At 44.2% G+C, this 12,962-nt stretch overlaps 1 protein-coding gene across 1 annotated transcript in view; it reads left to right on the plus strand.

Moving 5' to 3' along the window:
- LOC145391352 (uncharacterized) overlaps positions 1-12,962 on the plus strand; it is a 210,905-nt gene that overhangs the window by 179,694 nt on the left and 18,249 nt on the right. Inside the window, exons 18-19 of the mRNA XM_080265950.1 lie at positions 7,306-7,570; positions 8,271-8,527. Of these exons, the coding sequence (XP_080122076.1) occupies positions 7,306-7,570; positions 8,271-8,527 (522 nt within the window). The remainder of the gene's footprint in view (positions 1-7,305; positions 7,571-8,270; positions 8,528-12,962) is intronic.

The raw sequence follows: 12,962 nt of genomic DNA on the forward strand, positions 1-12,962 counted from the left end.
TCACTGACGATCTTCTCATCTACCTTTCAGGCTCTTGGTCATCCTCCTTTCGCAACTTTGGCGATCGTTTTGCCATTGCACTTGACATCTCCAAGGCTTTCAATCGAGTCCGGCATAAATCTTTAATTTCCAAACTGCCCTCTTACGGTTTCTATCCTTCTATTTGTGCTTTCAACTCTAGCTTCCTTTGTGGTCGTTCTGTCGCTGCTGTTGTAGACAGCCACCATTCTTCTCATAGATTTATCAACAGTGGTGTTCCTCAGGGCACCGTCCTAACACCAACTCTCTCTCTTTTATTCATCAATGACCTTCTAAGCTGTACATCCAATCCCGTCCACTCATACGCTGATGATTCCACCCTTCACCATCTGGTTTGGTTCCCACAACGTCTATCTCAGCAGTTACTTCAACAAACAAGGGATGAGGCTTTGGCACACCTAATATATGACTTGGCTCGTATCTCTGCCTGGGGTAAACGTAATCTTGTTGTTTTTAATGTATCAGACTCAGTTCATACACCTATCAACCTGTCAAAATCTTCCACAGGAGTACCCACTAATGTTTAATGATATAGTGTCCACCTCAGTCCTGCATCGTCTTTAAACATTTTTGGGGTTTTATTCTCTCAGGACATATCTTGGAATGATCATATTACATCTCTTATAAAATCTACTTCCAAGAGATTAGGTGTGCTAAGCTGACTCCATACCTTCTTTACCCTTGCAGAGTTGTTGACTTTATTCATGGGTTTTATTCACCCCTTTGTAGAATACAACTCTCATATGTGGGGAGGCTCCCCACATACATCTCTGCTCAATAGGGTGGAGTCAAAAGCTTTTCATCTCCATAACTCTCCTCCTCTTACAGGCTTCCTTCAGCCTCTGTCTCTTCACCGCACTGTTGTATCTTTATCCTTTTTCTATCGCTGCTTCAGTGGTCACTGCTCCTCTGAACTGTCTGTTTGCATCCCTCCACCTCTACAACGGGCTCATAGCACATGTCTAGCAACAAACTCTCATCCCTTTTCTGTCTAGCTCTCTAATGCAAGAGTTAACCATTACTCCCAGTCCTTCATTTGTGCAACAGGTCAGCTCTGGAATTGTCTCCCTCTATCAGTATTTCCTACTTCCTATGATCTCGAGTTCATCAAACGTGTGTCCAGGCATCTCAAAATAAACGGATCATGAATTTGGCTCTCTTTTTTATTATTTTTATTTTCCCTTTTTATCTTGGAAGAAACGGTTTGCAGGCTTCTGTGCTTTGGTTCCTTCTTTCTTGCATTAAAAAAAAAAAAAATGTGCTACTCTCAGGTGACTGCCCTTTCCTCTCTTTGTTCCTTCTTTCCTTCCTTCTTCTTCTGTCTTTTATTCCTTCATTCTTTCCTCTTTCTTCTGTGTGCAGGTGACTCTACAGCCATAATAAGCCAAATGGTTTCCTGTACACCAGGAAACCATTTACTATGCTGGGTGGTAACCACATAACCAAATTACGTCATCTGGTGGTGTAGTGGGTAGTTAGGGTGCTTCAGTCGGAGTGAGCCAGTGCAGGTTTATGTTCAGGGGTTGGCTGAGGTTTATTGTTCATATAATGCCACTCACGGATGAGTGAGGCTGATCACATTCATTCATCATCTAATCCAATGTTGCCCCATGAGGAGCGTAAGAGCCTGGGGCAAGGCAAGTTGGTCCTGACATTTCAGATGAGAGTGACCAGCCTCACTCATTCCTGGGTGGCATTACATGAGCAATAAACCCCAACCACCCCTTGGATATAAACCTGCACTGACTCAATCCAATTGGAGCACCTTAATTGCCCACTAAACCACTAGGTGCCATAATTTAGTTATATGGTTACCAACCAGTGTAGTAAATGGCTTCTAGGTGTACAGGAAACCATTTGGCATGTCATTCATGGTAGAGTCACCCATAGACAGATGGAAGAGGAAAGAATAAAGGAAAGAAAGACAGAAGAGGAAGGATGGAAAGAAGGAAGGAAGAAAGGAGAGGGCAGGCACCCAAGAGTAGCACTACATCATATGTTTGGATGGTGAGTGCCCCCACCAACCACAAGGGTTGGTCACTGTCATCTTAAATGTCAGGACCAACTTGCCTAGACCTGGGCTCCTATGCTGCTTATAGGGCAACACAGGATTAGATGATTAATGAATGAATGAATGAATGATATATGTTATCATAACATTGTCCAGAAACTGTTGGGAAGTAAGTACTGTACAGTACTTAGTTTTAGAATTTGGTCCAAAATAAACTTTGCTGTACCATGGCCAGCTTTAGTGTGGGGATTCCTCAGGAGGCAGCATGGCATCATTTTTGTGTAAGTATATACAGTGAATTCTTCATAAGTCAGACTATATTGGGCTCTAGGGTAGTTCGAATTACTGAATTTTCTGACTAACCCGAAATAATTGGGGAAAAAAAAAATTACCCCCCTCAGTAGTCACAAATTATATGTGATGACTTGTTTATTAACACTAAACTGAAGAAGTTTTTATAGTGCAATATAAATAAAAAATAAAAGCAATTTGGTGCATGTCATAGGCTAGGTGATGTGTGGGATGAAGGGAAGATGAAAGGGAGTGCAGGGAATGGCATGGTGGAATGAAGAGGTAAGACATGCTGTGGTGCAAAAGAAGAAAGCATATAGTGAGTGGATGAGAAACAGGGGCATGGAGGAAGTTGAGAGACAGAAGGGAGTTATATGTAGAGAGGAAGATAGAGGTGAAAAGATTAGTAGGAGAGAGTAAGAAGAGAGTTGATGAGGAATTTGTGTGTAAAGTGGCGGGAATGCAAGAAAATGTTCTGGAAAGAGGTAAAGAGAGTTAGACAGGGTGATAAGAAATAAGTCAGGGAGTGTAAGATGAAAAATGGTATATTGCTAGTGGAGACGGGAGAAAAAGTGAGCAGATGCAGAGAACACTTTAAGGAATTGTTGAACATAAGAGAATTAAAATAATGTCAGTATGAGTGGCTGGGGAATGGCTGGGAGGAGGGAGGTGCAAAGAGAGGAAGGAATTAGTAGGATGGAAATTGTGGAAGCAATAAAAAAAGTCAAAATGAGGAAAGCCCTGGGAATTGATGGAGTGTGTGGTGAAATGCTGAAGCATGGGGGAGAGATAGTAGTAGAATAGGTATGTAAGATGTGCAAATTGGCCTGGAAGGAAGGGTGAGTCCAGGGGAATTGGAAATCAGGTATAATATTCCCCTGTACAAAGGAAAAGGGGAAAAAGAAGTGTTTGATCATAGGGGCATTTGTCTTCTTAGTCTAATAAGAGAAGAGTATGGTAGGATACTTATTGACCCAGTTAGGGAAATAACAGAGGAATTTGTTGAAGAAGAACAGTGCAGGGAGGTTTTTAGGAAGGGAAGAGGTTGTGTAGATCAGATATTCATTCTTTGGTCTTAAGTGGAAAAGTTCCTAGAGAAGGGAAAGAAGTTAGATGTGGCCTTCGTGGATTTGGAGAAAGCATATAACAAGGTGGATAGACAAGGAATGTGGAAAGTATTAAGAATATATGGAGTAAATGGGAAGTTGTTGAATGCTGTGAAGAGTATGTATGAGGTTGCTAAGGCTGCAGTGTGTGAGTAGATAGTGGACTGAGTGAATTTTTCTATCTGACTGTTGGATTGAAACAGGGATGTGTCATGTCCCCATGGTTGTTCAATCTGTATATGGATGGGGTTATAAAAGAGATACAAGGTAGGGCAGTGGATGTTTGAGCGACCCTAATAAGAGAGGGCAGTGTTTGGAAACTCCCTGTACTGCTGTTTGCACATGTTACTGTATTGTTAAGTGAAGACAAAGGAGAACTGTAAGACATTGTGAATGAGTTTGGGAGTGTGTGTAAGAAATGGAATTTAATGGTGAACGTAGGGAAGAGTAAAGTTCTGGTCTTTGAGAGGAGAGAATTGAAGCCACTGAATGTACAGTGAGGTTGGATGAGGAAATGTAAAATGTGAGTGCGTTTCAGTACTTGGGTAGTGTGATGAGTAAGGATGGAAGTTTAGAGGATGAAGTGCTTGAAAGGGTACAACAGGGAAGAAGGTTGCTGGTTCTTTGAAATCAGTGATAGGAACAGGGAAATGAACATGGAAGTAAAAAAGTCAGTGCATGACAAGATTTTGATACCAGCTCTAATGTATGGAAGTGAAGCTTTGACGTTGTTGGAATGACGCAAGTCAAGAGTGAGAGCAGTGGAAATGAGTTATTTGAGAGGAGCATGTGGATTTACATGGAGAAATAGACTAACAAATGAGGAAGTGAAGGAGCGCTGTGGTGTGGATGTGGAAGTGATACAAAGCGTTAGGAGAAATATATTGAGGTGGTTTGGCCATATGGAGAGGATGGAGAGGGAGAGACTAATGAGGAGAGTGCATGCAAATGAGGTGGAGGGGGGGAGAGGGAGGGGGAGGCCGAGGATGAGATTGAGGGTTGGAGTGGAGAGGAATATGAGAGAGGGTGGTGTGACCTGGGAGCAGGTCAGTGAAGTGGCATTGGATGGGGCGACATGAAGGTGGTTTGTTTGTGGCCACCCCTTGCGGGATTGAGGCGTCTGGCAATAGGTAGATAGACAGACATAGGCTAGACTAGGCTAGGATATGAGGGTGCATAGGTGGAGGGGTGCAATAGTCACTTAGTTACGTGAAGTTCTGCACTTATTTACCGTACTTCTCTTCACAGGTCAGTTAAACTGAAATGTAACTCTTGGAATATAATTAACTAAAATGTAGCACTTGGAATATATGAAACTAAAATGTAACCTTTTGAATAAACACTAGTCACACCTAGGTCAGAGTTTGACTAAATGAAAATTCCGCCTTGTGCAGGGTTGACTTACCGAGGTTTTACCGTATGTATATTGTATGTATGTATGTATTTATTTATGAATCCATCCTATTATTGAGGTCTGCCATGGTACAACTAATGTTTCCTGTTGACCAGAAGACAAACCAGATTCCAAAATAAGCTAATTACCTATTAACAGGTGGTGGAAACTTTTGAGAAAAAGCTAAGATGTGTAATAAGATTTGTAACTGTGAGAGTCTGAGCTTGGATGATGGCTCATTTTATTTGTGGCCTAGTTTCCTTCTAATAATGATGAATGTTGCTAGTTAACAAGCTTGCAAGGAATAACGTACTTTAATAGACTGTTGCAGGAAAGAAGGAAGTTTGGTGGGGACATTTATAGGTGATCTTTGATATGTGTCAGGGATGTGTTCGTGTAATGTCTGTGAATTGAGGGAAGTAGATAATCAGCTTTATAGAAAACAGTGAAAGTTTGTGTGGCAGTATTTCTGTAAGTTCCTGAGGACTTTATGGCAAAAATGGGCAGAGGTGACATATAATGAGGACTTGTTATATAGTAAAATTGTGGCTAACACCTCCAGCCAGAAGACATCAGTTTTTACATGATTCTTCTTATACAGCAGAGATTACTATTATTTTTTTGCATCCATTAGAGAGAGCTTTTAAACTGGAAGGGTTTGATGAAACCTTCTTTAACCCCATCATTACCATGGGGATCTTTGATAAGTTAAATAAAATTATCAGGTTGTAGCCTGATTAGAATATAAATGCCATCCTAGTGAGTGAGTTGAGACCAAGTGAAATCTTTAAAATTTTATTTAGAGTTAAGCATATTTTAGGAGAAGACAGTTGGTGTCTCATGAGGACAGTGATGTAGCTTCTGCTGTGTTGCTATTGTTGTGGCTCCACTTAAGTAATTTACCTTGGCTTACGTAGTATCATTAGATTTATCCGAGGGAAATCCTAGTCATAAAAAGGTTGTTGTTGATGAACCCTATTCTATCTGTCCAGGCAAACCCATCAGCCACAGGTAAACTGCCCCTGCAGAGTTGTCCTGTGTAGTTAACACATGCTTCTTTGTGGCTGACAATGCTTAACCACAGCGAGGCACATGAATAGTGTGGAAGGTTGGTTTCTGGATGGACGTCACATTTGCGTCTCCACCCAGTTAACGGGCACCCTATCAGGCTCCAATTCACCCCATAATTTGGTTTAATGATCAAGGGGTAAAAAAACATATGTAGATTAACCCTTGTGCAGCAGTGGATGACATTAGGTATTTTATTAAGACTAAAACTGGGCAGTGGATGACATTAGGTATTTTATTAAGACTAAAACTGGGCAGTGGATGACGTTAGGTATTTTATTAAGACTAAAACTGGACAGTGGATGACATTAGGTATTTTATTATGACTAAAACTGGGCAGTGGATGACATTAGGTATTTTATTATGACTAAAACTGTTGTTTGTGGTAGATGGGGGCACTCACCATCCACTCACTCAATGTAGTGCTGCTCCCGGGTGTCTGCCCTGTCCTCCCTATCCATCCTTCTTTCCTTCCATCTTCTTCTATCTTTCTTTCCTTCATTCTTTCCTCGTCCTTCTGCCTACAGGTGACTTTACACTCCGTCTTCTGTCTTTCATTCTTTCATTCTTTCCTCTTCCTTCTGCCTATGGGTGACTCTACACTGAGTGACAAGCCAAATGGTTTCCTGTACACCAGGAAACTATTTACTATGTTGGGTGGTAACCATATAACCAAATTTTGGCGCCTAGTGGTTTAGTGGGTAATTATTGTGCTCCAATCAGATTGAGCCGGTGAAGGTTTATATCCAAGGGATGGTTGGGGTTTATTGCTCACGTAATGCCACTCAGGGATGAGTGAGGTTGGTCACTCTCATCTTAAATGTCAGGACCAACTGCCTAGCCCCGGGCTCCTACGCTTCTCATGGGACAATGTAGGATTGGATGATGGATGGATGGATGAAAACTGTTGTAGTTGACTTTTGTTCAAATGAAATCAATCTTGGCATCTAAATAGTTATTTGTATCAACCTGATGTACAAACCATTCATCTTTTGCCTTTATCATACTCCAGCTTATCCTTCCCTGTTTTTTGCTAACTCATCTAATTTAATTCTTCCCTGTCCAAGTCAGCCCAGTCCTGTGCTATCCTATCCTTCCCTATCCTATCCTCCCCTTCTTTCCAGTCCCTTCCCATGCTCTGCTCTGCCCTGCCCCACCTGCCCTACCCTACCCTGCCCTACCCTACCCTGCCCTACCCTACCCTACCCTACCCTATTCCCTTTTATCGTATCCTATCCTATCCTATCCTCCCCTCCCCTCCTCTCCTTTCCCTTCCCTTCCTTTCCCCTGCCCTGCCCTATTCTCTCCTATCCTATTCTCTTCTATCATATCCTGTCCTATCCTTATGTTTCTTATCCTGAAAACTTGCCAACACTGAATATGTAATCTTCTTGCAGAGTGTCTACTTCAAAGTACGCAAGTTGGCACCATGTGTCATTGCTGGGCTGCAGGTTAATGTGGAATTGCCCGAGGAAGATGAACTACAAATCAGTCTTTTAGGGATGTTATTAGGGCAGGGAAATCCCTCAGCTCTACCCAGCCAGCCACACCACCACCATCACCATCACAACCACCCACAACACCAGCCACTGCCATCAGCCTCTACCACCACCTCATCTACAACCATTCAGTCAGAGATTCCACAGAAGAAAGCTAAGCAAGGTGGAGTGTGGCTGTTACGTTTATTTTAGCCTGCCTTATACGTATGTGCATCCAGTGGAGTAAAGAAATATGGCTACTTGAGCTTGATGTCCTCAGAGGTATATGTTAAGATTATGTAGAAGGTGGTCTGTATGAGGTTAGTTGTATTTGTCATGGTTAGTAGATGTAAGCTTAATGGAAGAATAAAGAGAGGGAGACCAAGAATGAGATGAATCATGATGGAGTGGAGGAGTACAGTATTGAAGGGAGGTAGTCTTGGAATTTTTAGTGTACCATACTAGTACAGTAGAGTGTACCACACCAGTAGTGATGAGTGGCCACATTCTCATTGAGTTTCATTAGGTGATGTAATGACATGCCTATAGGTAAGAGTCCACTGTAATATCATTGTATATTCCATGATATCCGTACTGTATTTTGTCGATATTTTCATTTTACCGTAATGTATCAGTATTTGCAACACCATGTTTAACTGCATAAAAGCTCTTGATGTAGCCCAGTGGACATGAGAATGATTTACATGTGCATAAAGCATAATCCTTTCAGGGTTTCTTTGTGTGTCTGGTTTATCTGGGAATCTTTGTGCCATTAAAAAAAAAAAAAAAAAAAAAAAAAAAAAAAAAAAAAAGTGGAATTCTTAGATACATGGATCAAATATCTTGAATAATAAAAATCAGATTTACTTTTTAATGAACTTCAGATGATGGAGAGATGATATTCAAGATGGAAGAACTCATCCCAGGACCTGAAGAACCCACAGTGAGAACAAAGCAGCAACAGCAGCAGCAACAACAACAGCAACAACAGCACCAGCATCCCTCTTCCTCCTCTCTTTCCATCACTCCTGTTCCCTCCTTTCCATCCCTCCCCTCCTCATCTTCCTTTAGCTCATCTGGGTCTTCCTTACGTTCTTCCCTCCGTTCTCGTCCAGACCACAGAATACCTCCGAACCAGCATGTGAGTCATTTCTTGCATTCTGTTTTTTGTTATTTTAGGAAGTACTTGTGGTATGTAGCCTCTGAATTTTTAAAGTGTGAATAATGTTTGAAATGGATACATGGCTCATTTGCCGGGCATTCTTGTCACTGCTTCTCATTTTATGTCTTCCTTTTCTTGTATCTGGATCCTCCTTACCACTTTGGAATACGGGTATACCCTGGTTTACTGATGTAATTGGTTAGATGAAAACCCATCATTAGGTGGGGTATCATATATCGGGGTAGTTTTAACATGTAAAGTACAGTAATGGGATGCGTTTTTCAGCCTTGGGTTCCTCCCCCAGCCAAGTCCAAATCCCACCCAAATGAGCCCAAAACAAGTTTAAAGCTAATCTAAATGGTCTAACAGCTGTAAAAGAAGCTAACCTAAGCCTGACACCTGTAAATAACCTTTTAAATCCAACACATACAATCTGAAAATCCTACAAAATTAGTTAGAAAATATCAAACACCTCTCATCACTTACTTTTTGTAAGTCCATGTCTGGTCTTGGTCATCATCCTTGCTATCCACCCCAAGGCTAGGGGACATGTGGTGCTCTCTAGCACTCACTGATCCTCCTCAAAGCCCTCAGACCCTATTTCCAGGAGAGGGTCAGAGGGGGGGCGAAGCCTGGCGAGGTGGGGTGATCATAGCAGGAGACTGATGCACTGGCTCTTGGAGTGGCGATGGGGTGCAATGCGATGACTCTGGCGGTAACGATGAGGTGCAATGCGATGGCTCTGGGGATGGTGATGGAGGGCGATGTGATGACAGAGGAGGTGGCGAGGGAGACCACTGCAATGACTAATGAGGTGGTGATGGAGTCAGACGTGGTGGCTCATGTCGTTGTGAGGGAAACAGAGGCAGTGACCACAGTGGTATGGGAGATGGAGGCTGGGGTGAGGAAGGCAGTTATGGAGTGACGGAGTGCCGCAGCGGAGATGCAGGTGACAAGGGAGACAGGGATCAGCTGAAGGTTAGGTCCAACGTTAGAGGCCAAGCACATCCTAACTGGGGGGAGGCCCTGGATGTTTCTTTGCTGGTCAATGGCTGGGGAGATGCTCTGCTCATCTAGGGCTGGGGAGATCCTCTGTGACTCGCTGGCATGTTGGGGGCCTGTTTGAAAAAAGGCAGAGATTGTAGTCTGCCTGACCGCCCTCTTCTTTTCCTCCAGCATCGTCCTGTACACCTTCATCCCCTCCTCCAGCCTATCAGCTGTGTCCCTGCTTCCTCCTGGGAGAGGGTCATGTGTGCGCATAAGCACAATGATCTCATCCAGCTTGGTCACCATCTCCCTCACAATTGTCTTATTGAGGGCTCGAACTTCAGGGACAATCACCTCCTCCTGTGCCTCCTGGTGCGCCCGCTGAATCTTCATATTGAGGAGCTCCTCATTGCTGAGCTCTTCCCTGTGGCATTTATGATCTCCTCTACATCCTCCTCATTGACCTCCCCGAAGCCTGCCTCGTGCGACAGTTCAACAATGTCCTGCCTCATATGCTGCACCGGCGGAGCTTGTACGCCCACGGGGAAGCCAGCGAAGGAGTGTACTCACTCTGGCCACAACTTCCGCCACACACCATTCATGGTGGGCTGGCTAACTTCCTGCCACGCTGCGGTGATGTTCTCTATGGCATGGCGTATATTGTAGCCATTCCAGAAGGATTGCACTGTCATCTTCTCGTCGCTGTCACAGGCCCTCATCACGTGCTGCATAGTGCGGCGGAGATAATACGCCTTAAAAATAGCAATCACCCCTTGGTCCTTGGGTTACAACAACAATGCGGTGTTGAGGGCCCACTCCTTTATTGCGGGAGGATGGCTAAGCGCATTGTCTACCATCATGAGAAATCTGTTCATCAGATTCTTCCTGGAGGCATACCTCTTGAAGACACGAGAGAGGTAGGAATGAAAATAGGATGGACAGATGTCGGAAGTCAATTAGGCCTTCTTGTTAGACTTCCAAATCACCCCAAGATTTTCCTTCATATTCTCCACCAGAGCCCTGAGGCTCTTGGAGTGATAGACAAGGTGAGGCTTCAACTTGAGGTCGCCCTTGGCGTTTGCCCCCCAGCACGAGTGTAAGCCGGTCCTTCAAGACCTTGAACCCTGGTGTAGACTTTTCCTCTGTTGCAAGGAATGTCTTTTAGGACATTCTCTTCCAAAAGAGCCCTGTCACGTCAAAATTCAAGACCTGCTTCGTACTGTAGCCACCCTCTGCAATGATGTGTTTCAACTCGTCAGGAAATGCTGCTGCCACCACCGTATCTGCATTTGCAGCCTTACCATACATCTTCATGTGGTGCAGATTAGCACGCCTCTTGAAGTGGTCAAACCACCCATGGCTAACTTTAAATGTCTCGCTAGCATCAAGATCCCGCCTCACCTTACAGTAATTTCATCCCATAGTGAGAGAGCCTTCGTTTCGTTTCGTTTCGTTTTTAAAGGCTCCAACATGCTTGCATGTGTCGGCCTTGGTCACCTAATGGCGGCTCTCCACGCTGCACGATCCATTGCAGCATCCCTGTTCAGTCCCTTAACCCTAAGGTCACACTTAATGACCTCGTCCCATGTCTTTCTCGGTCTACCCCTCATAACCCCACCCCCAATATTGACACTTCTCACCTTCCTCACCCAATTATCATCCCCCATCCTCTCCACATGTCCAAACCACCTCAATCTACCTCTCCTCATCACAACACCAATACACTCCAGTCCCATCCTACCTCTCAACTCTTCCATTGTAAACCCAGCCCCTCCAGGCCTTGGACGCAGGGACGCACTGCACATCCACCTAATCATTGTCATTTCTGTACGTCTGAGCCGGCGAATGTCTTCCTCCTTCACTGCCCAGGTCTCACTGCCATACAGCATCACACTCCTAACACACGCTGCATACAAAGACCCCTTAGCACGTAGGGAGAGCCCCCTCAATGTCAGGAGAGGCAAGAGCTCCCTGAACTTCTTCCAACCACTTCTCACCCTAGCCACAGAGCTAGCTCCAGCCCCACCTCCAGCACACAACATGTCTCCTAAATAACAAAACTCCTCCACACACTCAAGAGATTCACCAGCAAGTTCAATCCTTTCACGGACGATCTCCACCTGCTCGCCCCGGCACGCCGTACACATAAAATCAGCATTATCTCGCAGTCTACCTCTGATACCACTACATCTCTTATGCACCCATTTATCACACACACCGCACAAGCTGGAATTACTTCCCACGCCCTTGTGGCAAACTGCACACGGCCACTCTCCCTCGTCTTTGACAGTACCGCCACCAACCCTAGATATCATCACTTTTGTTTTATCTGCATTTACCCTTAAACCCTTTTGCCCCATACCATCTCTCCACTTCCTAAACCTTTCCTCCGCCTCCCTTTCATTCTCTGCAATCAACACCAAATCATCAGCATACAACAACTCCCACGGGAGTCCGTTTCTAAAGTCACGTGAAAGGGCTTCAAGTACCATGATAAACAACATGGGACTCAAGACTGACCCCTGATGCACACCAACATTCACGGAAAACTCATCACTCAAATCTCCATTCACTCTCACCTGGGTGTGAGCACCCACATACATGGCCATAACCACCCTAATCAGCCACTCCTCCAAGCCAAGCTTTCTCATTGCCCACTTCACCACCTCTCTATGGACTCTGTCAAAGGCCTTTTCCAAATCAACAAAAACAAAATAAAGATCCCTTCTCCTACCAATATATTTTTCTTGAAGCTGTCGAACAATGAATATGGCATCAGTGGTCCCCCTACCTGGCATAAACCCAAACTGCATCTCATCAATATTCACTCTTTCTCTAATCATACCTTCTAAAACTCTCTCCATTACCTTCATTATCTGATCTAAAAGCTTTATACCTCTATAATTTCCTCTTTCCAGGGCATCACCCTTCCCTTTATACACATTTACAATTACACTCTTCAGCCAATCATCTGGGACGACACACTCATAAATAATCCTATTTATCAGGTCAGTGACTAAACTCACCCCTATATCGCCTGAGGCCTTCAACATTTCGGCAGTCAACCCAGACACACCTGCTGCCTTCCCCACCCTCATCCTGCCTATTGCCTCACTCACAGTAGCAGTATCAATCAAAGGCCAAGGGCCAGACACTGGATCTGCTGGCTCCAAACCTTCCCTCTCCCAGTCAAACTCCTCATTCAACAACCGGTTATAATGCTCTCTCCATGCATCTTTAATATCCTCACTGTTCACCACTACCCTTCCTTCATCATTCTTCACACACTGCTCACCTATGATATCCCGATTATCCCTCTTCACCTGACCTGCCACCCTAAATATATTTTTCCTTTCCCCATGGTGCAAATAATTGCCTGACTCATGGGTGCCTTCCTCCTGTTCAGGTCCTCCATCCACGTGTGGAG

Source organism: Coenobita brevimanus, chromosome 18, assembly GCF_032717465.1.
Source record: "Coenobita brevimanus isolate Jiangsu-jjx chromosome 18, ASM3271746v2, whole genome shotgun sequence".
Taxonomy (NCBI): domain Eukaryota; kingdom Metazoa; phylum Arthropoda; class Malacostraca; order Decapoda; family Coenobitidae; genus Coenobita; species Coenobita brevimanus.